The 27,956-nt window shown below is 36.5% G+C and overlaps 5 protein-coding genes and 1 long non-coding RNA gene across 13 annotated transcripts; 3 read left to right on the top strand and 3 right to left on the bottom strand.

The window, feature by feature from the left end:
• The first annotated feature begins 1,512 nt into the window (after positions 1-1,512).
• Mettl2 (methyltransferase-like protein) lies at positions 1,513-4,353 on the top strand. The gene is made up of 6 exons (XM_046626335.2): positions 1,513-1,778; positions 1,985-2,137; positions 2,281-2,595; positions 2,665-2,778; positions 3,078-3,250; positions 3,330-4,353. Exons 1-6 carry the CDS (start codon positions 1,669-1,671, stop codon positions 3,467-3,469), a joined length of 1,005 nt encoding a protein of 334 aa, XP_046482291.1. The 5' UTR covers positions 1,513-1,668; the 3' UTR covers positions 3,470-4,353.
• On the bottom strand, positions 3,598-13,554 carry Ptpmeg (protein tyrosine phosphatase Meg). 7 transcript variants are annotated; one of them, XM_046626316.2, is made up of 18 exons: positions 12,397-13,554; positions 12,136-12,229; positions 11,085-11,296; positions 10,873-11,004; positions 10,627-10,669; positions 10,288-10,455; positions 10,065-10,185; positions 9,756-9,843; positions 8,917-9,069; positions 8,579-8,811; positions 7,951-8,121; positions 7,456-7,633; positions 7,144-7,311; positions 6,694-6,869; positions 6,382-6,581; positions 5,941-6,284; positions 5,473-5,757; positions 3,598-5,372 (listed from the first exon to the last, which is right to left on the bottom strand). In XM_046626316.2, the coding sequence occupies exons 2-18, from the start codon at positions 12,149-12,151 to the stop codon at positions 5,289-5,291; spliced, it is 2,772 nt and encodes a 923-aa protein (XP_046482272.1). In that variant the 5' UTR covers positions 12,152-12,229; positions 12,397-13,554; the 3' UTR covers positions 3,598-5,288. The 7 variants fall into 7 exon arrangements, with proteins under 7 accessions (XP_046482272.1, XP_046482275.1, XP_068992561.1 ...); XM_046626319.2 differs by lacking the exon at positions 12,136-12,229; XM_069136460.1 differs by lacking the exon at positions 12,136-12,229 and having other exon boundaries at positions 12,709-13,554.
• Positions 13,555-14,007: 453 nt separating this feature from the next.
• On the bottom strand, positions 14,008-16,653 carry Ppat-Dpck (Bifunctional Phosphopantetheine adenylyltransferase - Dephospho-CoA kinase). The gene is made up of 5 exons (XM_046626333.2): positions 16,075-16,653; positions 15,643-15,986; positions 15,300-15,554; positions 15,026-15,208; positions 14,008-14,952 (listed from the first exon to the last, which is right to left on the bottom strand). Exons 1-5 carry the CDS (start codon positions 16,649-16,651, stop codon positions 14,749-14,751), a joined length of 1,563 nt encoding a protein of 520 aa, XP_046482289.1. The 5' UTR covers positions 16,652-16,653; the 3' UTR covers positions 14,008-14,748.
• Positions 16,654-16,819: 166 nt separating this feature from the next.
• On the top strand, positions 16,820-18,700 carry LOC124219144 (uncharacterized). Of its 2 annotated transcripts, none has more exons than XM_046626339.2 (5): positions 16,820-16,983; positions 17,278-17,423; positions 17,532-17,688; positions 17,775-17,894; positions 18,070-18,700. In XM_046626339.2, exons 1-5 carry the CDS (start codon positions 16,917-16,919, stop codon positions 18,264-18,266), a joined length of 687 nt encoding a protein of 228 aa, XP_046482295.1. In that variant the 5' UTR covers positions 16,820-16,916; the 3' UTR covers positions 18,267-18,700. The 2 variants fall into 2 exon arrangements, with proteins under 2 accessions (XP_046482295.1, XP_046482294.1); XM_046626338.2 differs by lacking the exon at positions 16,820-16,983 and adding an exon at positions 16,990-17,178.
• A 1,035-nt stretch (positions 18,701-19,735) lies between these two features.
• Positions 19,736-26,688, bottom strand: LOC124219129 (ATP-dependent translocase ABCB1-like). Its single transcript, XM_046626308.1, has 19 exons — positions 26,539-26,688; positions 26,395-26,452; positions 25,568-25,932; positions 25,317-25,488; positions 24,572-24,892; positions 24,233-24,457; positions 24,001-24,126; positions 23,710-23,913; positions 23,459-23,629; positions 23,177-23,338; positions 22,969-23,064; positions 22,665-22,829; positions 22,476-22,580; positions 21,990-22,355; positions 21,579-21,820; positions 21,342-21,501; positions 20,971-21,165; positions 20,296-20,649; positions 19,736-20,220 (listed from the first exon to the last, which is right to left on the bottom strand). The coding sequence occupies exons 1-19, from the start codon at positions 26,667-26,669 to the stop codon at positions 20,029-20,031; spliced, it is 3,810 nt and encodes a 1,269-aa protein (XP_046482264.1). The 5' UTR covers positions 26,670-26,688; the 3' UTR covers positions 19,736-20,028.
• Positions 23,837-25,849, top strand: LOC138191028 (uncharacterized). The gene is made up of 2 exons (XR_011177265.1): positions 23,837-23,926; positions 24,286-25,849. It is a non-coding gene; the product is annotated as an uncharacterized lncRNA (long non-coding RNA).
• Positions 26,689-27,956: the final 1,268 nt, after the last annotated feature.

Below are 27,956 nucleotides of genomic sequence, written 5' to 3'. Positions count from 1 at the left end.
CGTCGGAACAGTGCCAGGAAGAATTGAGTCCGGCACTTTTCAAAATCGCGAAAATTTTCGCCAAAAATACAAAGGGGTTAACCTTCCTTTTTTTTTGACCAAAAAATCTCTCGTCTCAGAAGTGATTTGTATGACCCTTTCCCGACCAATTGGACCCCCAGGAACTCGGAAAATGCAGCGAAAAGAGCGTGGGACCAACAGGAGAGAAATTACGAAGAAAAAAGCACCTGCTGAAAAATGTCGAAAACACAGGTTTTCGTTTTTTGGCTGTAACTTTTGATGCGTTGATCGCAGCGTATTGCGACTGCGCCCAATCGATTTCTCTCGCAAAATTACGTCGGAACAGTGCCAGGAAGAATTGAGTCCGGCACTTTTCAAAATCGCGAAAATTTTCGCCAAAAATACAAAGGGGTTAACCTTCCTTTTTTTTTGACCAAAAAATCTCTCGTCTCAGAAGTGATTTGTATGACCCTTTCCCGACCAATCGGACCCCCAGGAACTCGGAAAATGCAGCGAAAAGAGCGTGGGACCAACAGGAGAGAAATTACGAAGAAAAAAGCACCTGCTGAAAAATGTCGAAAACACAGGTTTTCGTTTTTTGGCTGTAACTTTTGATGCGTTGATCGCAGCGTATTGCGACTGCGCCCAATCGATTTCTCTCGCAAAATTACGTCGGAACAGTGCCAGGAAGAATTGATTCCAGCACTTTTCAAAATCGCGAAAATTTTCGCCAAAAATACAAAGGGGTTAACCTTCCTTTTTTTTTGACCAAAAAATCTCTCGTCTCAGAAGTGATTTGTATGACCCTTTCCCGACCAATTGGACCCCCAGGAACTCGGAAAATGCAGCGAAATGAGCGTGGGACCAACAGGAGAGAAATTACGAAGAAAAAAGCACCTGCTGAAAAATGTCGAAAACACAGGTTTTCGTTTTTTGGCTGTAACTTTTGATGCGTTGATCGCAGCGTATTGCGACTGCGCCCAATCGATTTCTCTCGCAAAATTACGTCGGAACAGTGCCAGGAAGAATTGATTCCAGCACCTTTCAAAATCGCGAAAATTTTCGCCAAAAATACAAAGGGGTTAACCTTCCTTTTTTTTTGACCAAAAAATCTCTCGTCTCAGAAGTGATTTGTATGACCCTTTCCCGACCAATTGGACCCCCAGGAACTCGGAAAATGCAGCGAAAAGAGCGTGGGACCAACAGGAGAGAAATTGCGAAAGAAAAACACCTGCTGAAAAATGTAGAAAAAAAAAAGGTTTTCGTTTTTTGGCTGCAACTTTTGATGTGTTTATCGCAGCGTATTGGGACTGTGCCCAATCGATTTCTCTCGCAAAACTACGTCGGAATAGTGCATGAAAGAATTTATGCCAGCACTTTTCAAAATTGCCAAAATTTTCCTCAAAAATGCAAAGGGGTTACCCTTACTAGATCACCATTTTTCAAAGATACAACCAACGTGGTAATTTCATACGCCGTCACGTCACCAGCTCGTGACGGTACGCATACTTACGCCAATAAGCTTGACCTGTTTACTACTTTCATCTCTACTCACACCACGGTATTTATGGATTTCTCGTGTATGGCATAAGCGCCGCGGGAACGCGCGTAATTGTAACTTTTTAAAACCCATCTCCAAAACGAGGTTCGAGAGTTCCTGTCTGAAGAATGGCGGAAGGTTTGGACAGTTCGGAAATTGAGAAATCTATTCAGAAAAGGCCACAGTTTGGTAATCGAACTCTCACTGAAAATGCCCAAGTTTTCCAACACAACGCGTGGTAGGGACATTACGTAATAATTCACGTGGCAATCGTATTTGTTACAATCAATCACGATCTAACCTAACCTAACCTAGACTAATCCAACAAACATGGTACATATTTTTTAAAAACGAAGCGTTTGTACTTCCACTCCACCCATGAATTTACGCCTAACCCGCTCGTTAATGAAAGCTTAAATGTACCGCATAACTCATGTTTTGAAGGGATAACGTGACATGGGATGAAGAACAGGAACAAAAGGCTCGTGAGAAAGTCGCCGAAAATTCTGCAGTTCTCACAAGTCCTGAACAGATTGCGAAATTTGAAAAAGATGCAGATATTTACTGGGATAAGTTTTATAAGATTCATCAGAACAGGTATACACATCATTTATGTTAGAGTAAAATTCCTACATCATCACCATTGCATAAATTTCACATATTCTGTGACTAATAATAAACTCATGATGCCAGTTCTTCTAGGCTTGTTACATTCTCTTGATTCAATCACTTTTCTGCAGATTTTTCAAGGATAGACACTGGCTGTTCACCGAATTTCCCGAACTCGCGCCCAGCACTGTGACAAAGGACTCCCTTCAACCTGTGCGAGTGTTTCCGCAATCTGCAGGACCTGAAAATAAAGATGAATGTTGTCAAACGTCACAATTGTCAGATTTATTAAGTTCACGGATATTAGAAATTGGTTGCGGTGTTGGAAACACAGTGTTTCCTATTCTCCTTTACAACACAGATCCAAGTTTGTTTGTTTACTGTTGCGATTTTTCTTCAACTGCAATAAACATCTTAAAAGAAAATTCTGCATATGACCAGTCAAGGTAAATAACATTTTGGGCATATTTAATTCAGCATCAATGATTTTATTGCTTATTAACCCCCTTTTACAGATGCCAGGCATTTGTTCTTGATGCCACACAGGAAAATTGGGCTCCCCCATTTGATGAACAAAGCCTAGACATCATTGTCTTGATATTCGTGTTATCTGCCATTCATCCGGATAAGTATGTATCTGTTTAAGATATTTGAAAATGGCAAATTTAGTCTCAAATTATATATTTTAAGTGAAACTGATTATCCTCAAACATTTTTACATCAAGCTGAAATTTATATAATGTTAACACAACATTGAATTTATAGGAAATATCGTTATTTGGCAACATGAGTACTGTCCGAAATTCAGTAAACCATAATAAAGCGATTCGCACTTCTATTTTACAAACTGATCATTCTAAAGTTGTGAAATATTGATTCTTGAAAGATGTTTCCTCATGCCAACAACTTCAACTTCTTTTTTTTTCAGAATGGGTAATGTGCTTAAACAGATTCACCGATACTTGAAACCCGGCGGCTTAGTCCTATTCAGAGATTATGGAAGGTATGATTTGGCTCAGCTGAGGTTCAAAAAAGGGAGATGTTTGTCTGATAATTTTTATGCTCGAGGGGACGGTACAAGAGTTTATTTCTTCACCCAAGGTCATTGATTATATTCAAGGCATGTTGAGTTATTCTTTGTTTGCAATTATCTTTTGAATTTCTTTATTTTCAATTTCAGATGAAATTAGGAATATGTTTGTCAGCCATGGGTTTGTACAGGAGCAGAATATAATAGATAGGAGATTACAAGTGAATCGTGGTAAATTACTCACTATGTATAGGGTATGGATACAAGCTAAGTATCGAAAGCCATTTTGACGATAGGAACCGTTGTAAGAGAAAAATCAAAAAAGAATTAGGACGCTTTCGATACTTTATAATTTTGGAACAGTTTTAATACCGAAGTACTTTGTGAGGTAAGAAGTGCGTAATATGATCACATTACGTTTAAAACTTTTGTAAAATGATTTTATTTAAATAATTGACAAGTACAAATCAATCACAAGACTAGACAGCTACCAATGTCTTACCAATGAAGATTCACCTTAATACATTACTGGACATTATTCTCAATACAGCTTAAGCACAGTTAATTAATTATAACTCCTGGTAATACTTGTTAACTGACAATGATTTATATAAATGTGTGTTTCACGATTTTTGTACTAAAATTTTCAATTTATATATATATAATATATATATATGTATGTATGTACGTATGTATATTATACATACATACATACGCATACACATATACACGTATATGTATTGTACTTATCAATACTGGTTCGTATTATTTATTATGCACGCTCACGTTATTGTTCAATTAAGATTTTGACAATGAAATTAAAATGATTTGCCAATGATTTGCCTAGATTTTTTGCACTACTTAATATAATGAATATAGAATGTATATCACTTAGAAAGATGGACGATATGACCATTATATAGATACCAGACATCTGGTAATTAATATTTTGTTAATACAATTTCTAATTAAAACAAATTCAATTTTGTCTTCTTTCCATGTTATTTCTATTTACATATTAAAGTTACGGCATAAATTAATCGTACGTGTGTAATGCTTTGAAATTATTTATAATGATACAAAAACTTACAATCGCAAATTTAACATATTGCGGAAAGCTCGGATATAATATTTTAAGGAACTAAAAAAAAAGTTGCCCAATTTTTTTGTTTATGTGAATATAAATGTGTGATTCACGTTTCTTACTGTGTTAAATAGCCCATTGCAAGGCACTGTTCTTAAGCCTCTAAATTTAATTTTTGTTACTTGAATTTGTATTGAAAGAAAGAAAAAGAACATTCCACAAATCATTTTCCCACATCAGACTACTTCTTTGCTGACCCTGATAGTACATCAGACCCGTACACATTCTAAAAAAATATTGGTCCAAGAATTTTCGTATTCTGTTGTTTTACAATAGAATAATAGAACTAACCGAGTAATTTGTCGGATAACGTTTGTGATGGTAGTATTTTTGTCAAGATAATTTTTCTAAGATACCAATCATCCAGACATTTATGCACATGTGTAAGTACGAGCATGATATTAGCCTTGTATCAAGTACTAGTCGGAACACGCGTTATTGTACAGACCAAGATAATTGTTGATATACCCATTATTAATACGCCGCAGATAAATGCTTCGTGAGCCTGTACTAATTTGTAAAACATATCCATTTAGACGAGTAAAAGATCAACAATCTTTATATAAAATAATCATATCGATTTTAATACAATGAAAAAAAAAAGGTTTACTGGGAGAATTAAATTTTTTCGCGTTATAAGATAAATATAAATAGAAATCCTAGACGTTGTTCCAGAGTACAATATAAAATAATATCGTGGTATAATTTATGATATCCACCTGGTGAGAACAGCTTAGTGACATACTGTTAAATACTTACTACAAAAGTAGGTAAGTATAAATCCCTGAATTCGGATTGTAGATTTGTTGAATTGATATTCATTTTACTAGACGATTAAAAATATTATTGTCAGGGTATAAAACTATACGAATTCAACCTATACTATCCGAATATCAAACAACGGAGAGTAAGGCGACTATGGCATTGTAATTTTTCTTTTACGTTTCTTAAACAACCGTTTACTTTCATCTGCTGAATTCTGGTAGTGGTTTGGCAATTCCTTCCGTGTATGCCTTATGAACAGCTTCGCAAACGAACCTGTATTGACTCTGAAATAAAACAATTTAGATTTAGATTTTCAACCTAAACGCGTAATGAGAATTCATAATAGAAAAAGAGAACCAATAAAGTTATTGGTATTTTACTTACAGCATTCTGTATCATCATGGCTCTTTGGTCCCTCATAGAGCGAACAATGTCAAGAGGATAAACAGGCTGATTAGCTTCCATTAAGCAGAGAGCAGTTTCCATCAAAACCAAAACACCTGTTCGACCGATTCCTGCCGAACAGTGAACAACAGCGGGCTCTACCATTCCTGTACGTGCAGCCCTTACACGTTCCGTAAAAGTTGTAAACTGTCTCCAGTCACTGGGTACCCCGTGATCCGGCCAAGCACAATATTGCATATGTGTTATATCTCGCTCCTCGCCAGTCTGAAAATTAAATAATTTACGTGGGAGATGGAATTTTAAGAGAACCCGAATTGAATTCACATCGCCGAAAATTAAATGCGTTTTTCAAGTATAAATGCTCACCTTGAAATGAGCTGATTTAAAACTATGTACAATTCTTGGTTTAAAACGTTACGACACAAATTAAAGAAAAATTTCTCTTACATTAATATCACGGAGAATAAATTCTCGGAAGACAAATGTATCTTCGATGTTTTCGGCAGTCGAAGTTAACGTCAAGTTTCTCAAAGTAAGCGTCTCGTTGAACGCAGGCCAATACTGGTGACATTTTGCTCGCCCACGTTCCACCAATGTTGTGAGCATTACTACTAGCGTACTACCTGCTTCCAAGACCATTTGCCAAAAATCAGCGACCGTCGAGGATAAAGGTCCCTGAGTTGCAATATATCGATTGATAATTCCTGACCCAGGAATCTCCATATTTACATAATTTGCATTTATGTAGTCGCCGTTAATACTCCCCATTAATATAACTCTTGTAACGTCATCTGTAAATAATGTTGTTAAATATTGTGATTATAATGCAATATTTAGAAAATAATAAATGTAATAAAAATGGAAAAGCAGATATGGTTTGAAACTTACATGGAGAGATATCCCGATATCGATTTTTGTTTTGATTTTCGGGCTTTTTCGACTCAAGCGCTACAAGCTCAGGATTTTTTCTGTATAACTGTTCGTACTGCGCAATTAGAGCTCCACTTGCTAGCCCATCGGCAAGCAACAGCATTGATTGAGCAAGAGCATCCAAGCCAACAGTGGCATGCGGGACATCTGGGACGTACCTACAGAAAAATTATTCGCAAGTGTTAAAAAACGATAGCGAATTTAGATCAATTATGAAAAGTCAAATAATTGAATCTCTAAAGTAGGTATTTTTGTTTGAGTCAATTATACCTGTATGGCGGTTCCTCTTCTGAAGCTTCATCATTTCCAGCAAGTGCGTTATACAAAGCATTGGGCCTCACTGTCAGTGTGAGCTCACCGGTTCCCGAGTCACGAGATTGTCGTATTAAATTAACGACGTGTTCATGCAGCATGCCATTTACGTCAATTCCGTTGATGCAAACGACCTAAATGTAGATAAGCATTAAATAAGTGGTTTAATTTTCAAGTAAGCTTAATTCGAATTAACTTTGTTTAGCACCATTTATATAAGTGCGTTATTTGGCATAATTGCACTGACGGATATAACAGACTAGTTTTATTGTCATTTAGGATTGATTACTAACAAAATTTTGTCATCGCAAGTTTCACATATTTGTTTTATCAAGCTCAATAATCACAAATCCCCAGTAAGGACTCACACCAATTCTTTAAATTGTTGTTAAAATATGGTATGTTTACCTGGTCTCCTTCATTCAACTTGGGATAGCAGCGGTCAGCTGGTGTATTAGGTGCTACACGTGATACCAATATTGGCATCTCAAGATCGAGTCCCCCTTTTACATTAAAACCAAAGCGTCCTTGTTCATCCGGTGTAAGTCTTATATTGACTAAGCCATCTTCTAGTATCTGTGATAAGATGATGAAAGCTTTAATATTTATTTCTACCTACCAAAGCAGATTCAGCGGATATATTGAATTATCACACAGGTAGCTGACTACAACGATGTCAAGAGATTACAATAATGTACTTAAAACAGATCATTGATTAACCTGGGGTGCAGGAGAACTAGTGGGTTCACTGTAGTCTGGAAGATCGTAGATATTTCTTTCAATAGCTGTATCGTCGTCCGCATAACTCAAAACTCTTGAGCCAAGTAGGGGGGAAAATGCTCCGCTTTGCATATGAGTTCCAGTTATTTCCTCTCTGAGGGACAAAAAACCACCCTCACTGTGTAGTGTTGAATGAACCAATCCAAGATCACCAGATCATGCAACATGTACAAGCAACATTGACTTCAGTGGATGATACAAGACGCATTAGAGTAGATGACACATGCGTAACTTTACTATCAAATCAAATATACAATTAAAATACTTTTTACTTAAATAAAATCTCTAAACCGTCATTATTATTATTCACAGTACATAGAGTTTAACAACAAACACAGAAATCTGTTAAAACTTTCATCATTTGGACAAGGCTGAAGGCGCAATATTACAAGCTAATGGGGTTAAACTGGGTAGAGAATTACATGATTTACTGACTCATCGCTAGGATTTCCTTCACCCCATGCTTGCCGCGGTTCTCTGGAACCCAGAGATTGAACTTTGTTGTCGTACGGTCGCACAGGTCTGCCAGGTTGTAGTGATAATTTCCCTTTATCTTCAACAATTGGTACCGACGTGACACCATGCACTAATCGTTTGCTAGGTGACCTAAAAGGTAATTTTCACTTGTTAGATGAGCTACCTGATACGAGACAGTTTGTGGAATACGTCACAGTTTTGTAACACAGTTATTCAACACAATCATTTTTACACACCTTGGAACAACGATATTTATATAAGAATTTAATAGCTGGCTGATTTTTTTTGCCAAATACTTTTCCACGCGTTTCATTACAGCTTACCTCGGCACTGATTCAAATGCGTATGAATAAAATTTAGAAGCAAGCTATCAATAGCTTGTTATTGATATATAGATAACCTTATCTGGGGCGATAAAGAATTTATCCCAGAACTATAGCTACATGTAAAGACCATCAGCTTATCCATTTAAACATTTGTTAAGAAAATTGTAGTTTTTATTTGGAATGAAACTGGGACCAATTAAATCAAACCATAAGGAGATTAATTTTCGTCGCACATAATATAGGATGATTCATCATCTTACCTAATGAAGGTTCTTTCTACTCGTGCACGATGTTTCCCATCTTCTACGGTTTGGAATTCAGTTCGGCCGGAATATGTGAACCGACTACTCAACGTGAGAGGGAAACGTCTGGAACGCATTTTCGGACTGTGAAGCCTGAAGAAGGTGTGATGTTCAACGCACGCTTTCCATAGGTTTTTTGAACTGCGATATGTTTGCATATTGAATCCAAGCAGAGTATCGTAGTTTTCAGACTGCATACATGTAAGAATTTTTTATAAGTATGGAGAATATTATCCGCACAGTTCAAGTACTCATAACTGGATAATTAGAGGATATTAGTCTATCGATAACATTACCTGTTCTCTTCTGAGCTGGATGAAAAATTGTTTTCGTTTAAATGAAATCTTAACAATCTTCGACCATGAAAATACATTTATTCTTATATTATTTTGAAAGACTACTAAGCCTATGGAAGTAACTCCCAACTGAATTTCTTTATTCGTTGAATCCTGTGAACAGAAAAGAAAGAAACTAAAATTATTAAAGTCATTATTTGAAAAGCTCATTATTCAAATACCTTTGAAATTTGTATCTACAGTTTGGCTAATTATTGAGGATCTACGGTGAGTGAAAATATTTGTGTTATTCAATCTTGTAAAATTTTCGTCGATGAAAATTTTTTTGCCTCGAGATAGTTTGGGAATCTTTCAAAATTCAATTTTTATGACGAACGCGATAGTAAAAATTTCACAAAGAGCCATTACATTTACAGTGTTACATCTCTACTCAATATTTAAGGCTACAGCCGTGCATGAACCATGAAAATAACATTCACAACACGATAATTAGCATCATGTAAACAAGTATGTGGCATTGACAAAGTAATTGAAATTGTTACTATTTGAAAATGTAAAACTACACGTGAATGACGACACGATTTTACCCTGACGCCAAAAAGGCTGAAGCTAAAATTTCTTTATTAAACTATTCTCATGCCATTGTTTTCAGAAATTCTCTTAAAACTTTGCTATATTCACAAAAACCAAGGACTAGGAATACAAATAGTTCTTTTTTTATATCAAACAATTCAACTCATGCATAACTGAGGTGCATTCACAAAAAGTATATACGTATATATACAATACTGTAGGAAATCTGTAAAGGCCAGAACAAATACAACGGCAATCGTGCATACCCTTGCCTTATGTAACTCGACTCCATACATATCCAGTCGCTTAGCATGATCCAGGAAATTGTACTCTGCATCGGCGGGTAGCTGTCCTCTGTGTAAATAAACCAATTGAATTATAGCGTTCACACAACACTAGTTAATGAGGAAATGGCATTCATTTTTTACAACCAAAAATAAAAAGACAAACAACACCTGTGTATTTTGCACCCATCAACAACGATGGGAATATTTTTTGCTACATTAAGTAAAGAGAAACCTCTCATTATGCAGAGCAACAACTCATTTTTGTTAAAAATATAACCCTAAACGTACTTGTGAAGTTTGTGCAGTTCAGCAATCTTTTTCTCCATGTCTTCTGTTTGCCCTGGAATTAATTGAAGCCGAGATAAATATCCAGGGCCATGTTCCTCCGGATGATAGTCTCCCAGCTCAGCTGCAAGGGGCAAACTTTCTTCAATACAAAACTTAGCAATACAGTAAAAATATTTAAATTTCATGATTTCAGATAAGCATGAAACGTGTTTTAGGTCATTACATTGAACGGTATAGCTTGCGATAAGACAAGCTGTACTTGGAGGTAGTTGAAGTCTTCCCTGTAAAATATCCCTTCGAATTTGTAGATAGAACTGATATCTCGTATACTCTTCCTGCAGCTTGCTCGGATCAGAGACATAAAATTTAACTCGAAAAAAGAATTGTCCACCTGTAAATATATAATACGATTAGTTGCAATCTAAAATATTGACATTATCGTTCTATTATTAATCAAACACACTGATTATGTCTCCATTAAGGATTTTGAAATGAATTTGTGTGCTAGCTATAAAAATGGAACATTATTCGCTATTTTGAAAACTGTTGGCTTTATCCTTACTTCTGATCTGTTTCTTCACTGGTTTCGCGGGATCTAGCCATCGCTGAAACAGAGTATACGTATGTGTATCACAATGTGGGATACGAGTGGTAAAATGAATTAGTAAAATAGAACAACACTGTTAATATACAGGCAACTCGGCAAATTCAAAAAAATACATAATGAGCAAATATAAGAAATCGTAACAGTAAGTTTGACAAAACTTCTGACAAAGCTATATCTACTCAAATCGCTCTGTGAACTCACCATTATATCTGGATTGGGACAAGCTGAAGGTGTGGCACCGTTGTCTGTATACTGTAGACCGAAATAATCCTTTTCAATCAACTCTAAATGTTGATAGACCATATCCAAAAGCACCTGTCCCTTGGCTCTTTTCTGAAACAGATTTTTTTATAGCTACATGAGTATATAAAACGATAAGAGAGGCAAAAAAAAAAATTGATAACCAAACTTACGTCTAACTGAAAGGTGTGTTGAGTATCGTCGAGGAATACTACAGTTGCCGAGAGGGATTTTAGTCTTCGATCGCGCGCCAGTTCTGCACCGCGAACGTGGTAGCTCCCACTGGAGCCACTCAACGCTCTCCGAGACACACTCTCAATCATTTCGCTAAAGCGAAAACGAGTCAACCACCGTCGCGGTACCACCTCTCTGCCGCTCCAGCGACCTGAATATTGAAAGATCATGGACTAAAGTAACATCTCGAAGAAAATACAATGAAAACTTGAATCGTTAATTATTCAATGATTTGATTCCACACCAGGCTACAAAAAAAATAAATAAAATAAAAAAAATGGGGGAAGTAACGAAGCCAAGGGTTTGAATCTATTGCGAATATTGAACAGCTGTTAGTGTAATTCCTTGTTCCAGATGACTTGACAATTTTACGAATTTCGCAAAGTACGATTAAATTAAGTAGTTTTCAGCTGTGCCCACCGTCGTAAGTCATGTGATAATAAATTATTGTTTGACAAAAGTGATAAAAATTGGTTGTACGGGGAAAAAAAAAAAAAACAGTATTGCAGAGTATTTGAGTAGAAGTTTACTGATAAATTAGCAGGAGCAGAAAAACTTCACAGTAAAAAGATGACTAAATCAGATCGTGTTCAGATGGTTGGATAAAGATCTTGACTCAATATAATTCTTTTGCTGATGCGTAGTATTTTTAGGAATGTGCACAGCGGTCGTTTAGGAAAAGTATTTAATTTGATAACCGTTGGAAAAACAAACTCTGAAATGTATACAACGTTTACAAAAGTAGAAATAAAAAAAACATAAAAGAGCAGACCTCGACGTATACTAATTCTCTGTGACATCGATAACAAGGAACTAGACACTACGAGGGAGAAAAACGAAGCATCGAAACAAAGAAACATTTTTTTTAGTCAACTCATCAACAAAAATAACACCATGTAGCGATGAAAAAAATATTAGCTGTTAAAAAAAAAAAACAAAAAAAATATCATAGCCGCAAGTTTGATAAATAGAAAATAAATGTGTAATTACATTCTTCGGATGTCATTGGAACTAAATTAACTAAGTTTTTAGGTCAGTGATCCAGTTGGTATTACGTAACGAGACCCCATCGCCTATCCCATCGCTATACATACATAAACCAGTTGGATTTAGAGCAGATCAGCATACACATACTCTCAAAATAGTTGAGAGATGTAACGGTAAGGAAAGGAGATTAAAATAAAGACGTTAGAGAGAAGAGAAAAAAAGAAAAAAATAAAAAATGTTTAAAAAGTGAACACTCGAACTTACATTCATGATATATTATAACCGCGAAGTGGTTGTGATTTTTTTCTATCTTATTTATTTCGATTTTCGTTTAGCTCCCAAAATATATTTCTTTCCCCTTGAAGATTTCCAATTTTTTATCTTTCAGTCCACTTTTTCTCGCTCAACAGCATCGGAATGTTTCTTTTGATTGCGATACGAGACGGATACAGGATATCAGAAGTTCCCAATAAAATTTTTCGCAATAATCGTCGACAATGTTAACTCCTGGCTAGTGTGTTTTCAGAGACGGGAAACGTTGGGTTATTAATAATTCAACGCCGGTCCAGTCCCGACCTCGTCGTCGTCCGGTGCTCCGTCACCTCGGTATTCAGATCCGACGATTTTTGAATGACACTTCGACTCTATCATCGTTCAAACTTTGAACGCATGCAACCTGTTAAGGTGCGCCTGCCGAACGAAGCGCTTTCGTGTTTACGAATATCGTTGATGACACCATGGCACCGAGAGGTAACGTGCATACGTATCCGTACGTCCCCCCTCTCACTCTCTCTCTTTCTCTCTCTCTCGCCAACTTTTGGAGTCGGTCAATCAGTCTGACCACTTTATGTATTTCGGTCCTCCAGGATCAATTAATGCGTGCCGAGTCATGCATACGCTTAATTCGAAAGAACGTTAGTTTTTATTAACGACTTGGTTTCAATCCGAAAGACGCGGCGATGCCCGCGCGAACGGTTAACAACTGCACAGTATTGCACGGGCACGGCGGTTCTCTCTTCTTATCCGTGTAATTTCGATGCCTAACCGCACGTACGGGTCACCATTTGACACTGGTTAACCGCTAGTTGGTTCGTTTAAACTCACTCATTCATCAAACGCACGTATGTTCGTAAACGTGCGTAAAGCGGGTTGCTTTTTATGCACTTTCACTCAACCAATGGCTGGATGCATGGCTCCGAGTCCGCGGGCTAAAGATAGCCTGGTTTCATAAAACACTGACCACTCGGACGATCGTACATAGCCTACACAGCACCGCACCGTTGTGTATGCTAATTGACGACTGACAGTGTGGCACGTGTGCAAGGCTAGTATGCGTGTATTACAGGGGTACACGACGTTTCGTAATTTACACAGGGCGATCAATTCAGAAATGCCACTTTCATATTATTGTATACATATGACTAAAGACACTGCACGTGCGTGGGGAATTTATTATTATGAACAATGACCTAACAAAGCGGAAGGAAACCAATCGCGACTTCGATGTTGTCGAATTATTATTTACAAACAGATTATATTTTCAAACTTTCTTTTATTTATTCACTCATCTCCTCTTCGTACTTTTCGCGACAAATTTCCGTCAATGCAACGCAACCGACTGAAGTGAAGGTGGCTGTTGGTCGTTACACTGCCTGCATTATCGATGTGCGCGCGCACGCAATCCTCCAAGTTCAACATAACCACTCACGTCGTCAACCTCGCGAAAACTGTGGCCGTAGTGTTGAAAGAGCGAGATATAGGTATACCTATACCCGGATTACCCCGGATACTCCGTCTCTCTCACTCTGCATTTGATTGGCCGAAAAGAAACTTATCGGCGAACTAGGTTGTGGAGCGAGAGAGACAGGTTGCACATACATAGCATAAGTGCTTTATCTCACTCAGCTCACTGCTTCGCCACACTTTCTGTACTCAAGATGCTACCTCCAGTACTACATGCTCCAAGTATATACTAACTAAACATAGAGACTTGGAAATTCAACGATGATGTCAGCAGCGTAAACATTTTTCGTGAGCTCGAGTACCTACAAGCAATGTTGCGAATTTAACTAAGATGATTTTTCAATTCAAGATCCGATGAATTTGCAGCCCAGCATCTTTAACTCATTATCAGTTTTGTCTTGTTACAGCATCGCTATAAATGCAAATTTTTTTACTGAAATTTTCAGATTCTAGTCTTATTTCTTTCAGCTTGCGTTACAATTTCGTCCTATATCATGTTTACAGAAATTCCTTCACGAGATATAAGTACACCACTGTTTCGGAACCAGTAGACTATGAACGTTTTACCGCAGGTTACACAGAGAATCGATTACAAGAATAAATGAAAATTTTAACAAAAAATAATAGAATCGATGTTACCGAGCATGGTTATAAGATCGACTACTCGTTGTTTCTTACACTATTTGATAGCTTGGCTCTAGGAACCTCCTTTGTACAGCTGCTATAAGTACAGCCAAATGTAAATAAAAGAGAAATGGTATTTACAAAACAAATTTTGTACTCGTTCCATTAGTGTCTCAAACTTCAAAGTACTAGAGACAATACAAAAAACAATTTTACAGCCTACACGAATCGTCTGAAAGGAATGATTTGTTAGCTGCTAGAGTATTGGGCCAAGTACGTTTTTAGTAAATCCCAAGCTTTTTGGATCTGCTTCTGCGTCACGCTGTGCGACCACATTGTAGAAACTACAACATTGGCACTATTTATTTGCTCTGTATTACTAGGCTGGGCTTCAACTCGTGACTTTGCTTCACTTTCGGTCAATCCATTCCTCTCCATCACCCTCTTGATTGCCTGTATTTATAATTACAAATGTTAGGAGATCTGAAGTACGGAATGTTACAACTTATAGTATTTACTTGCTTACCTCCTCCTTGGGAATAATGCACGTCCATATTTCATGACAAACAGACAGCCATCCAGCTTGTATGAGAACAGCGGCTTCCATTACAATTATCTCATATCCCTCCTTGTAAAGTTTATCAATCTCAGTCTTCGCTTGGTCCAAAATAGCAGGCCAGACCAAGCTGTTCAGTTTTTCAAGTTGTGCCTTCAGTAAATATTGGATAATTAATCCCATGTAGAATACAAATTGTCACAAACATCTAGTGGAAAAATTATAAACAGAAGGACTGACTTACTTTATCGTTAAAAACTATTTTCCCGAGAGCTTTTCTATCTATGAATCCATCTTGGTTCAATACATTGTTGCCAAAATTCTCTACAATTATGTTAAAACATAGCTTTCCAGGTGCATAAAGGTCATGGGCTATTTTATCACAATTCACTAATGCAGCTCCTAAATTTTTCAATTTTTCTCCAACGGACGATTTTCCGCTTGCTATACCTCCTGTTAGACCAATTATATACGGCTTTAATGGCTTGTCTTTTATCACCTGAAACATGTTCAAATATCTAATAATTTTTTTAAGCTCCAAGTACATTCAATTAATGAGCTTTACAACTGTATTGAAAATTTCTCACTGGATCTTTAAGCCTCGTTCCAAGCAGCCGCATTCTGTAATTGCTAGAACTTAATTTTTCCTCCTCGTGTTCCTGGCAGTGTGGATCAGCTTCCAAGCATATAATATCTATGGCTAATTTGTTTAGTCCCTTTTTAACGCGAACCTCGTTTATCTTATCACCTCCTCTCACCGTTTCCTCGCTAACAACGATCATCTCAAACGATGGATCGTCCTTTGTAGGACCGTACATATCATTGATCGATACAATATCGTATGCTAAAGACGGATCGATGTCTTCCAAGAACTCTTTCACACGTTCTATCCTCTTTTCAGTCGGCTCTATCAATTCCCAAAGTATTTTTGCTGCAAAAGAAGAATTGACCGATTAAATGAAATGGAAAAATAAGCTTATATTATTTCATGCTAAGGTGACAAATCATAAATTGCTTACAAAGCAGCATGTTGGTGTCTGTTACTCCTACAGTGAGCTTTTGGGTGCATTTGAGAACTGCTCTACTAAGTAAAATCTTATGCCCGTTATGGAGTCGATCAAATGTGCCACCGAGAACAACGTTTTTATAGAGAAGATCATCTACCGGCGTGATATCATCTTCGTTTTTCTCCACAGCCTTTTCATCGCAAGTTATAAAACTGCACCCCATGCAGGTATTGGCGAGATAATCTTGTATAAATGAAACTGCATCGTTGTTAGTATAGGTCTGATCAAATATAACCATTTCCACCGGCTTCTTTGTGTTTATGATAGGGGTACTTGGATTCTTTATCCCCGAAAGTAGAACTCGAACATCCAAGCTCGGTGAGTGGGATGAGGCGATTGAGTAAATGCGAGATATGGTCTGGGCATATTTTGGCCCTTGCCATCGAGGCTTGTAATTACCTGACAACAAGAGATTTCTCTCGGGAAAATATTGAATGTACAATGTCTTCAATACATGTTTTTTTATCACCGGTAATATCTTTGACACTTTCGTTGCATTAGTTAGGATCAGCAGACCAGTGTTTACCATGTTAACTTTTTATAACCTCAAAGTAACGAGGATGTTAATTTTTCTCTCCCTTTCGATCGAGATGTTGACGCGCTGATCACGTTGCCACTGTCGATGAAATACCAATACGATCTTCCATTTAACTACGGCAGTTATCGGCACAATATATAAACTTGAAGAACACGCTTTTCTTTTTTGAATCCGACAACTGCCGAGTCACGTCACGAACACGTAACACGTGTCGAACGACATTCTCGCATTTATGGGTTTACGACCAAAATGAGGGATGCGGTCCGTGAAGATACCGGCAGTAAACACATCGTCTGCTCGCGGACTGCAACTTCAATTTAAATGTGAGATTCATTGTCGTACACGCGTTAAAATGAACAATTTGCGGAGAAAAATTCGTAGCTACCATGTAACGTCGTACGAAGTTTTATTCAGTACGCTTGAAGAGTTGCTAACAAATAATGACGTTACTTACATATCGCTTTGGCTCGTGTTATTTATCGTTGTACTTATGTCAAGTCTAATCATACTCTTGAAAAGTGTGTACAACGCTGTCAACCTCTATATTGCCGATCACTATAAGTCATTTTCGAATCTGAAAATCTTATGTTCTTAATTATACGTATGTTGAAATCTAGGGAAACACGACACGGTGTTCTCGCAACCCGAGGTAGCTCCTCCGGAGCTGGTTAATCGATATGTCGATATTATTCACTCCGAAGACGACAGTTCCAAGTTTATAAACTATAAAAAGCTATTGGCACAGTTACATCATACAGCCAGTGTAAGAATTGCATCCTCATATTTTTCACTTCCAAATTTCTACCATCTGTTATCATTCTTGCAAGTACAACAAGAATAGGTGCAAAATATTTTGTATTCAATTTTTCAGAGATGTTACGATACTTGCTATGCCTCAAAATGCATTAGGCTAGTAAGGGATTGTCCGTATTTGATAAACGTCAGCCTTAAACCAAGCGGACTTACCCCATTTCAATTAGTGTGTTATAACGGTCATACATGTTTAGTGGAGTACATGTTGGCTAAAGGTAAATGTTCAATCTTGATATCAGAAGATAGATTTGTATTTTTCAACCATTCGGTGTTCGTCCAATGTTATCAAACACCTTTACAGGCGCTAATCCATGGCTGGCAACGCAGTCTGGTGAAAATGCACTCTGCTTAGCAATTTATCACTACCTAAAACACCCAGAAAGTAAAGATTTATCGTGCCTGGATGTATTGTTTAATTCAGGTATGCATGCAGCCTAAATAAAAATTTTTAGTCTATAACCAGGCAAACGTAAATGGGACGACGCATGTTGGTCGTCAATAGATTCCACAGTAGTTTCGCAGCATACAAATCGCAAGTTGTTTTGGACAATCGCACCCTGTATTAACGTTCATTTCGCTTGTCCATTTTTTATTAGGATGCACTTTGGACCCAAATAGTCGTTGTTTTAAGGTAATCTTAAAAATGGCAACACAAGGTTGTCACAAACGTCTGACCGAGTGGATATTGGTGCACACTAAGGCTGCCACATATGATTATAGATCTATGTCAGTTCCTTTAGTTCTTGAAAATATTCAGGTCTATTCTAAATATAAACCTTCGTTTAGACATTGATTCTATTGTAGTGTACAGCCATAATTAATATTAAGGAGGTTTAACACCTACTGGTTTTACTTAATAAAAAGTTTTGGATGGTCTTGTCACCAGTTTTAGCCATTAATTATTCGCCATTTACACACTGGTTGAATAATTCTCGTTCATCATAAAATATTTCCACTTTGGCGGAAGCATCTTCTGTGATTCCATGAAAGCCTTAACTTTAAAACTAACCAAATGATACGGGCAAAAGTATGTTGTGGGGTTGAAGCTCCTTAACAATATGAAACTATTGTTGTATCCGTTTTATTGACCAAGTTTTATATCCATTATAGTACGCCAGCTTTGTATAAGGTTTCTTGGAAACAAGAATTCATGTATGTACACACAAATTCTTAAGTGATAATTAATAAACGATTATTTTGCAGTACATGAGAATATCTGATGTCATTTCTTTTGAGCAAAAAATGCTTCATTTTAATAATGCTAATTTTAACATTATATGTTTAACGTTTACTTTTCGTGCCCTATGGCTGTAGATTGAAATATGAAATTTTCAGGATGATACTCAGTTACTTGATTCTAGGCAAGATGGAAATCCAATACATCCTGAAAAATTCAGATCTTTATCTTAAACTGTTTTGAAGATAATCAAGCCCAATCATACGGGCAGTCCAACCTACTACCAGACCTCAGAAAGTGAAATTTGAAATTTTCAGAGCATACTCTGTTATCCAAGATGTGAATTCCCTTATTTGGATTGATTCTACTTCTGTAACTCATAGCAAGTGATTGATGAAAAGTCCCGAGGAAACGTATTTACCGCGTAGTATTTAACATAAAAAAAAAAACTGCCGCTGTGAATTGTGTTTAATAATTTTTAATCAATTCTCGTTTTTATCTGTTTTTTTTTTTTTTTTTAATACGGGTGGCAAGAATTTTGCTTAAATAAAATTCCCTGACTTTTCTTGTCGAATAATTCAGAATTCTCTATCTTTTTTTCACAAAACTAACAATCAGGTACATCGAAAATATTAAAAACTATGTGTGCGTTCGTGTGTGTGTGCGTGTAGAAATTGCACAATACCATTTCCAAAAGCAAACTTGGCAAAATTTTAAAGCCCACTTGAAATTTGAAAGCTATTTATAAAAAATGTACGTTTTTTTCCTGTAGACTATTATAATTCCTTGACTTTTCCTGATAGACGAAATTCGCTGACTATTCTCGGTTTTTCCGGTCGGTCACCACCCTGTTAATAATATACAATAATACACAATAGATACATGATAAATTATACATAGGTACATGGACGTTAATGAAACAATAAGTTACACGTTGAACGTTAATGGTAATAAATGATTAAATGTCCAATGAAAAATCTGAAAAGATTGGTCGAAGTCCGCGTGTATAATGTGATTTGCTGCAGAAGAATATTAGGTTGGATTACGCAAAAATCATTAGAATAGAAGAAAGTAATAAGAAGATGTGCTTTGCATTGCTTTAGTCGCGGATTGTACAGCATCTAATGAAGATTTTAAATAAAATACAATTGACGAGGTTGAAAGTGATTACTAAAATACTAAACGTTGTTACACTTTTAGGGAGTAACTAATTATATATAAGCTAGAAAATTACATAATATACTGGGCACTAAACTTGAGACTGTTGTGACAAGAAGTTGTGGCTATTCAACTAGTAAACAATATTTTTACGCGCTTGGTTTGAATACTGGTATTGTTTGGTTTGACCAATGTTATATCGAAGTTGGTCCTAGCACTTTTAGGATTGTAGAGTGCGTAGTTTGTAATAAAGCCCCTTTTTAGCAACAAGCTCTGCATGCGTTCCACTTTCCGCTACAACGCCTCTATCCAAAACGCATATTTTGTCAGCATCTTGGATGGTAGAGAGTCTGTGTGCGATAGTTATGCATGTTCTGCCTTCTTTTGCCTCGTCCAGTGCTGCTTGTACAATCTGCATAAGAGTGTAAAGAACAAGTAAATACCACGAATAACCGTATTTTCAGTGAATGTGGCTGAAAAATTTTACCTTTTCACTTTCCATGTCAAGAGCAGATGTAGCTTCGTCAAGCAAAAGAACTTTGGGATTTCTAACTAAAGCTCTGGCGATAGCTATTCTTTGTTTTTGACCTCCGGAAATTTGGGTACCTTTATCACCAAGTTTAGTATCATATCCAAGTGGAAGTGACGTGATAAACGTGTGTATATTCGCTTTTTTAGCAGCAGCCTCTATGTCCGACATTAATACGTTTCTTGAGTTATCGCCATAGGCAATATTTTCGGCTATTGTGCGAGCAAACAATGATGGTTCTTGCGACACTATACCCAGATGGGATCTCAGAGAATCAAGAGTTACAGATGAGATATCTTTATTGTCCAGTTCCTAGGAAAATAAATGTCCATTTTTAGTTATTGAAGGACTGCTTTGACAAATTGAGATTGAAGGTAACAACGTTATTGTGACAGTGCCTGTTTAGGAGAAATCGTTATAGCGCAACTTTAAGATCATCTAAAATTCAACAAATAGAAATATAGTAAAGCGTACTCATGTTTTAAAAAATAGCCTACTTTAAACTCTTCCTAAAATTACCAATTTGTGAGTTTCTTCCTAATGTTTTGTTATGTTAATGTTAATAATTTGAATTGGATTCAACAAACGTGTGTACGAACTTCACAACTACGCACTGAACATGGTGTGACTTACAACACTGCCGATATTCGGATCATAAAATCTTTCAAGTAGCTGAATGGTGGTGCTCTTTCCACATCCGCTAGAACCGATCAATGCAATTGTTTTTCCCGATGGTATTTCAAGATTCAACGCTTTTAAGATTACGATTCCAGGCCTGGTAGGATACTCGAATGTGACGGAATTGTAATTGACCTCACCGGTGATGTTCTGAAAGGATTTTGAATGGTATCAATGATATTAAATTCCAGTAATAAGGCGTATTGGATTTAGCATGACGAGTACCACAATTACGTGACAAAGAATAAACTATATCTTAAACGAGTTAGAAATTTCAGCATGAATAGGTAGTATGCGAAAAAAAAAAATGCTACAATAGTAATTACCCATTTTTCTTCATTTGGATTTGTCGGATCTACTATCGCTGGTTTTCTGTTGATGAGTGCAAATATTTTTCCAGCTGCAATTAAACCTTTCTGATAGTTTGGCGCAAACGCTAAGGCATTAGCGACCATCACTGTGCCCATGATGAGAGCCTGAGCAACCCTTTAGAGAACATAAATAACCAATTAAATATAACAGTATTGTTTTAGTAACAGATTCGGTCCAAACAATTCGCTTACTTGAATACCACAGCATAGTTTAATCCTTCGTTGGTGATCAAAGTTCCGCCATACCACATAACAACAGCATATGCAAAGTAAAGAATGGATCTGGCAAGAGCAAATACTATGGCACGTACATGGGTATTCTTTTTACCAAGTTCAAAAGAAGGTCTCATTGCCTCTGCGTATGCTATTTGGAAAGTTTCTTCTCTTCCAAGTCCAGCAACTGTACGAATGTTAGACACTGCTTCAACTGCTATCTAGAATGTTGAATTTTAAATTAATTTATGTGTTAAATGTAACCAACAACGAGCTTTTCATACTCGAATAATAATAATTAATAGCCAGAGAGAGTCAAACCCTGAATTGACCAAGTGATAAGATATGTAGTAAGAAATTCAAACTGAAGACTATTTCTGGTTTGGATACCTTGGTAGATTGTTCTAAGCTCTTGTGATAATCGAAAGATTCCTTATGCATTATTAAGCCTTGGAGATAAATAGTGACTAGAATGAACGGTATAAATGCTGTTCCGACAAGTCCTAATCTCCATTCATAGTACATAGCAAGCGCCAAGCCCAGTACAATTGTAGTGGCAGATTGTATAAGGGTACCAATTCGCTGTCCAGTTGCACCCTGTATAGCAGCAGCTTCTCCAGACAGTTTAGCACATAGAGAACCAGTCCCGTTACTGGGAACGTCAAACCAAGCCATCTCTTGTTTCAACATCGTGCCAAATGCTAATTCTCGCATCCTCATTGTAAGTCGTTCACCAGCAATACCAAAAACGAATATCTGCGATATTAAAAGTTATGTTTGATTAATCGACGCTAATACAATAATGCGCCGGCTAAATTTCATTGACCTTATGATTAAAAGTTTAGTTTTTACAAATAAAGTCTATAAATTATTTACCTGGATAAAAGTAGCTGACCCAACTAGGATCCCAATCAGCACAAAATAGAGGCAATACATGTTGGTTTCACTTCTAACTTGTTCAACGTCAGGATATGATAGAATCTGGAATGTTATTTCAATAGCATAAGTCAAGTTTTTCAAGAAAAATTCAAATAGTCATATCCTGAAGAATCGTCTGATTCTTACCCCGATCAGGTCCCCGAATAGAATGGCAAATAACGGTGTAGAACATCCAATGATGGCAGAGGTCAAACAGGCAAGAATAATATAATATTTTTCAGGTTCATTATACTTTAGAACATTGAGCATAGAGACCGCCGAAGTTTCTGTAACTTCTTCGTACAAAGTATTCTAAAAAATAGTGTCACAGATAACAGGTATTTATGATATTTGACAAGCAGTGTACCAGATAGTCATATCAAACATTATGATTCATGTATCGTCTGTGCACGTGAATCACTTCAATCGTAACACAGCCTACAAAGCGTACCTGTCTATTCATGATTACTTTTTCATTATCTTCATCTTCTTCTCTTTCATCACTACGTGTTTGATCTTTTCTGCCTGATTCTTCTAGTTCAGATATCTAAAATATTTTAACATTGATAAGTGTTGAAGTTATTGTGCAGCAAATCTATTGCAATAAATGAACTTCGATCACGTAACAATCAAATGTAAAAAAAAAAAAAAAAGATTACCTGCGAAGTAACTAGACCATAATAGTGTTGTTTCAATTTCATTAAATCGTCGTGACTTCCTTGCTCTACCGCTATACCTTTCGCGAGTACAATGATTTTATTTGCATCTCTTATTGTCGATAGTCTGTGAGCTACAATAATGGTAGTTCTTCCTTCACTTGCCTGGAAGATATTAAAATATGATATCAGCTATTGTTGACTGAAATTGTACCAGGTATTTTGTTCAGTTTGTGATATCGGCAGTGGAGCCCCAACTGAAATGTATAAAAGAAATTGAATCACCCTATCTAGTGCCGCTTGTACTTTCGCTTCACTACGAGTATCCAGAGCTGAAGTTGCTTCATCGAGGAGCAAGATCCTTGGGTTTCGTACTAATGCTCGGGCTATAGCGATTCTTTGCTTTTGCCCACCTGAAATTTGAGCTCCCCTTTCACCAACCAATGTGTCATACCCCTGAAATTCATTCAAGTTTCAGTTTAGTGTGTTGTATTAAAATTTGTCTCACTGACTTCGAAACATATTATAATGCTTACCTTATGCAGCTTTGTAATAAAATCGTGTGCATTTGCCTTCTTAGCTGCAGCGACAATTTCTTCTTCAGTTGCATTAATTTTTCCATAACGAATGTTCTCAGCGATGGTTGTGTCAAACAACACGGGCTCCTGACCAACAATTCCGATGTTGCTTCTCAGCCATTCAACATTCAAGTCTTTCAAGTCCTGCCCGTCTAAAAGAATCTAATAGTACAGAGTAAGTTCAGAACCTTTCTTCCAAACGACGTGGTATGTAGTTAGTAATAATGCGACATTTAAACATAGACTTACTTGTCCCCCAGGTGGATCATAGAACCTTTGTAAAAGCTGAATACACGTTGATTTCCCACACCCAGATCCACCTACTAATGCCACTGTTTCTCCTGGATTGATAGTCAGGTTTAAACCTCCCAAAACCTAACGAAAAAATATTTCATTTCAATTTTAGCATGAAAAATGGTTGGGAATTTTCCATTTCCTTGACGATTGAAACACTTAAAAATAAGATCTGTCTGTAACATACCTCAATGTCTGGCCGTGAAGGGTAATTGAAAACAACATTTTTGAATTCAATAGCTCCATTGGTGTTTTTCGGCTTAACACCATCATTTGACAGACTGTCGATGGAAGACTTTCTTTCAATAACAGCGAAAACTTTAGCCCCTGCTGCTTTGGCAATTCCAAAAGCTTCTATAAACGGAGAAGCTGTTCCAAAGTTCATAGATCCCATCATCACAGCTAAGAATACCTGCGAACATTCTCGAAAATTGAAAATCCAGACTGAAATAACTGAGGGTTTAGAAGAAGAGTTAATTTGAATATGAACTCGAAATTAAATACATTTTTTGAACGACCATCTTACTGTGATCATTGTAGCAGCATCATATGTCTGTTCACTTGTATCGAGGTTCCGTTCTTCAATAATAAGGCCAACGCCGTACCAGAACGATAGCGCATAGCTGGAGTATATGAAAAACCATAGCATTCCAAACCCAAATCCTGAGAACATAGCTCTCTTCGTATTATTCTTATAGGCATATATTAAATTCTCCGTATATCTTCTTAGTTCTAGTTTCTGGCCCCCAAATGCAACAACAGTACGCATTGCCGACAGTACTTCTTCTGCAATTGATCCTGCTTTAGCGTATGCTTCAATTTCCTTGCGTGCCAATCGAGAAGTAATCTGCAATAAATTTGTGAATATTCAATTTTCAAAAGATAAGCATAGTCAATGCATTTTCGCAATGAAAATTTGATTTAGCAGACGTGTCTCTATTCAAGTTTGCAGAGTCATTCCGATATGACCTAAATGATAAGCTGTCATAAATAATAAGATATTTTAGATCTCTGGATTATTATTTAGTATTATCTAACGTGAAGTAGTAATGTTGGATCTAAATACAACAGCGAGTGTACCGGATCTAATCAGTATTGAAATGTCGCGTTGAACTATGCGTGCTATTTTGCCTCCAGTTATTTACAGATAAAATTAAGAGTACACCGGATGTGATGATGACTCACAAGATTAATAGAACTCTGAAAAACACTCCGAAATTAAAATTTATCTATGATAAAATAATGTTTAAAGATCATGGAAGTATAATTACCGATACAACTGCTCCAATGACTAGCACTGTGACAGGGAGTGAAACCATGCAGACAAGTGCGAGTTTCCATCCCTTGGTGAATGCTACGATAACACACCCCACGAAGGCACTCATGTTATGGATGAACATAACAGTCTTTTCAGAAATTCCTTCTTCTACCTTAGTTATATCCCTGTAGAAATTTTACAAATTAACCAATTTCATGTTCAGGGTGCTTAAAATATTCATGACCATTATCTGGTTAAACTTACTCTGCCAATCTGCTCGCGACATCACCACTTGGAGTTAAATCGTACCATGAAATGTCCTGATGTAGCGCAGATTCTAAATACATATTTCGAATTCTGTATATCTGACGCTGTCCAGCAATGTTGTATAACATTATGCTTATGTAACTGAATGAGAGCATAATAATTCCAATGACTGAATTCAAAATTGCAAATAACACAACTGAATCCATAAGCTGCGTATAGTCCTCGAGAAGTGCTGCTTGTACCATTGATCCTATCAGATCACCATAAATATATATATTAGCTGGCTGACAAAAACCGGTAACAACCGCGGAAATAGCGCCAATGACGAGAAAAAACTTTTCACATCCATTAGAGTATTTAAACTGAAAAAATAAATTAGATATGGTTATAATAATCTAAGAAATAGATCCACGTGTTGATCGAATGAATAAATAATAATCAGCCTGGACAGTGGGTCGGTGCTTGTCGAAGATTAAGCATTACATAATTAATTAGACATTTAATTGTAACACCTAAAATAATGTTTCCGAGAAATCAATAGTATAGATCAGTGTTTTTCAACCTATGCGTCGTGACCCCCAGGGGGATCGCCAAGTCTTGCTCGGGGGGGTCGCAGTGGCAAGCCAGATAAAAGTAAAAAACACAACGGAAGTTTTGCGAGGAATCCTTTCATTTTAAAAATTCTTTGAAATCACTAGCATAGTTTTATTATAGACCTGGGGGGGGTCAGTAAATTTTTTTTACTTGCAAAGGGGTCGCGAATTCAAGAACGTTGAAAAACACTGGTTGAAATGAATATAAAATAGTATGAGTAAAACATTTACCAATTTCCAAAAAGATATTGCTGGATATTCGGGGGGTTTTGGCTTCTCTGCAGACTTGCTGAAAGATTATTGAAGAAAAAAACTTCAGTATAAGTGTATGAAATAAATATGTAACTTGTAAAATAATAATTGGAAGTTACTTACTGATTTTCAGTTTCTTTAGACTCTTCATCAGTCGGTCGGAACCCTAATATTTCAATGGGATTAGCTTTAGATGAAATGGTGCTTGGGTCCTGGGCTACCATAGCTAGCTCTAATTTCTTGACGTTCTTCATGGTAACTGACAAGTTAGCATACTGCAGCACTGCTGTAGAATCAACTGAATTGAATGTACCTACATAATTTAAACCGATCGACAGATATCTAATCAATGTTTTATCAAGATTATACAATGACAACCTTGATTCGGCTCAAACGCAATACTTACAGACTTTGCAATACCGGTTGTTAACTCTGTTATATTTTCTCTTCTGATTACCTGGGTTTTTCGCCCAAAGTTGCCAATGATGTAATAAGCTCAAGCCTTGCGAATATTTGAATACATACTTTTCAACAACTTTGGAGAGTGCATAAACATTGGACACATTAATAAAATTTTTCGTCCGTTTGTCAGAATTCTGTGCAACAGACTTTAAATCCAATACAATGAAATTCTTTAATACAGAAGTCAAGCTTACTCAATTTTCCAGTTCGATATCATAAGAATGAATTCAATATCTTTGAAATCAATATGCTTATCTTTGGCTGGGAACAAAATGAGAGTCATTGGTATAAGTCACTGTAAATTCTCTGTATAATAAAACACTGTGTATATAATTATATATGTATAATAAATTTACGGAAAATATCACAACTGTTTTTTTTTTTGTATAATCAAAATCGTCACTGTCAGTATAAATCTACCATACCAATTATGAAATTTGTACTCTTGCACGCACATCGATACGTGAAATATTTTTTTAAATTTATTACACAATATGTTGGTGCAAAGTGTATAAGTAGTGACTGAAAAAATTGACGAAAGTGAGGAATTTTTATTTCGAGAAACAATTATTCAATTTGATCGGGGTTTGTTTCATTCAAAAGTATGTAGATCCAGCTTTATCCATACATTTCGTTTATTACAATAAATTAAGATGGAGTATTGTTATTCACTATTAACATAAATCATTTTATTTGCTGACATGTTTGACAGTGCTAACCACATCTAAAAAACGGTTTAACCAATCTACATCAAATTGGGCGACAGTATTCTCGGATAGTTTCTCTTCTTTGCCACGATCCCACTTTTTATTTACACTTCATATTTTTTTTGTCGCTTAATGAATAATTAAAAAGGGTCCTGAATTTTGGAGAAACAATAGATTCTCAACTTTGATAAGTTACAATTTCTTTAATAAAAACGAATGAAAAATAAATCGGGCTATGACAAAGAAGATAGAGTATTCAATAATATTGTCGTCCAATTTGAGGTAAATCGGTTGAGCCATTTTTGGCATCATGAGCACTAAAAAATGTGTCACTGACGGCGAAATGGTCGACATTATTGTCAATAACAATGC

This window comes from Neodiprion pinetum, chromosome 5, assembly GCF_021155775.2.
Source record: "Neodiprion pinetum isolate iyNeoPine1 chromosome 5, iyNeoPine1.2, whole genome shotgun sequence".
In the NCBI taxonomy this organism is placed as follows: Eukaryota; Metazoa; Arthropoda; class Insecta; order Hymenoptera; family Diprionidae; genus Neodiprion; species Neodiprion pinetum.
This window is presented reverse-complemented; position numbering and strand designations above follow the sequence as displayed.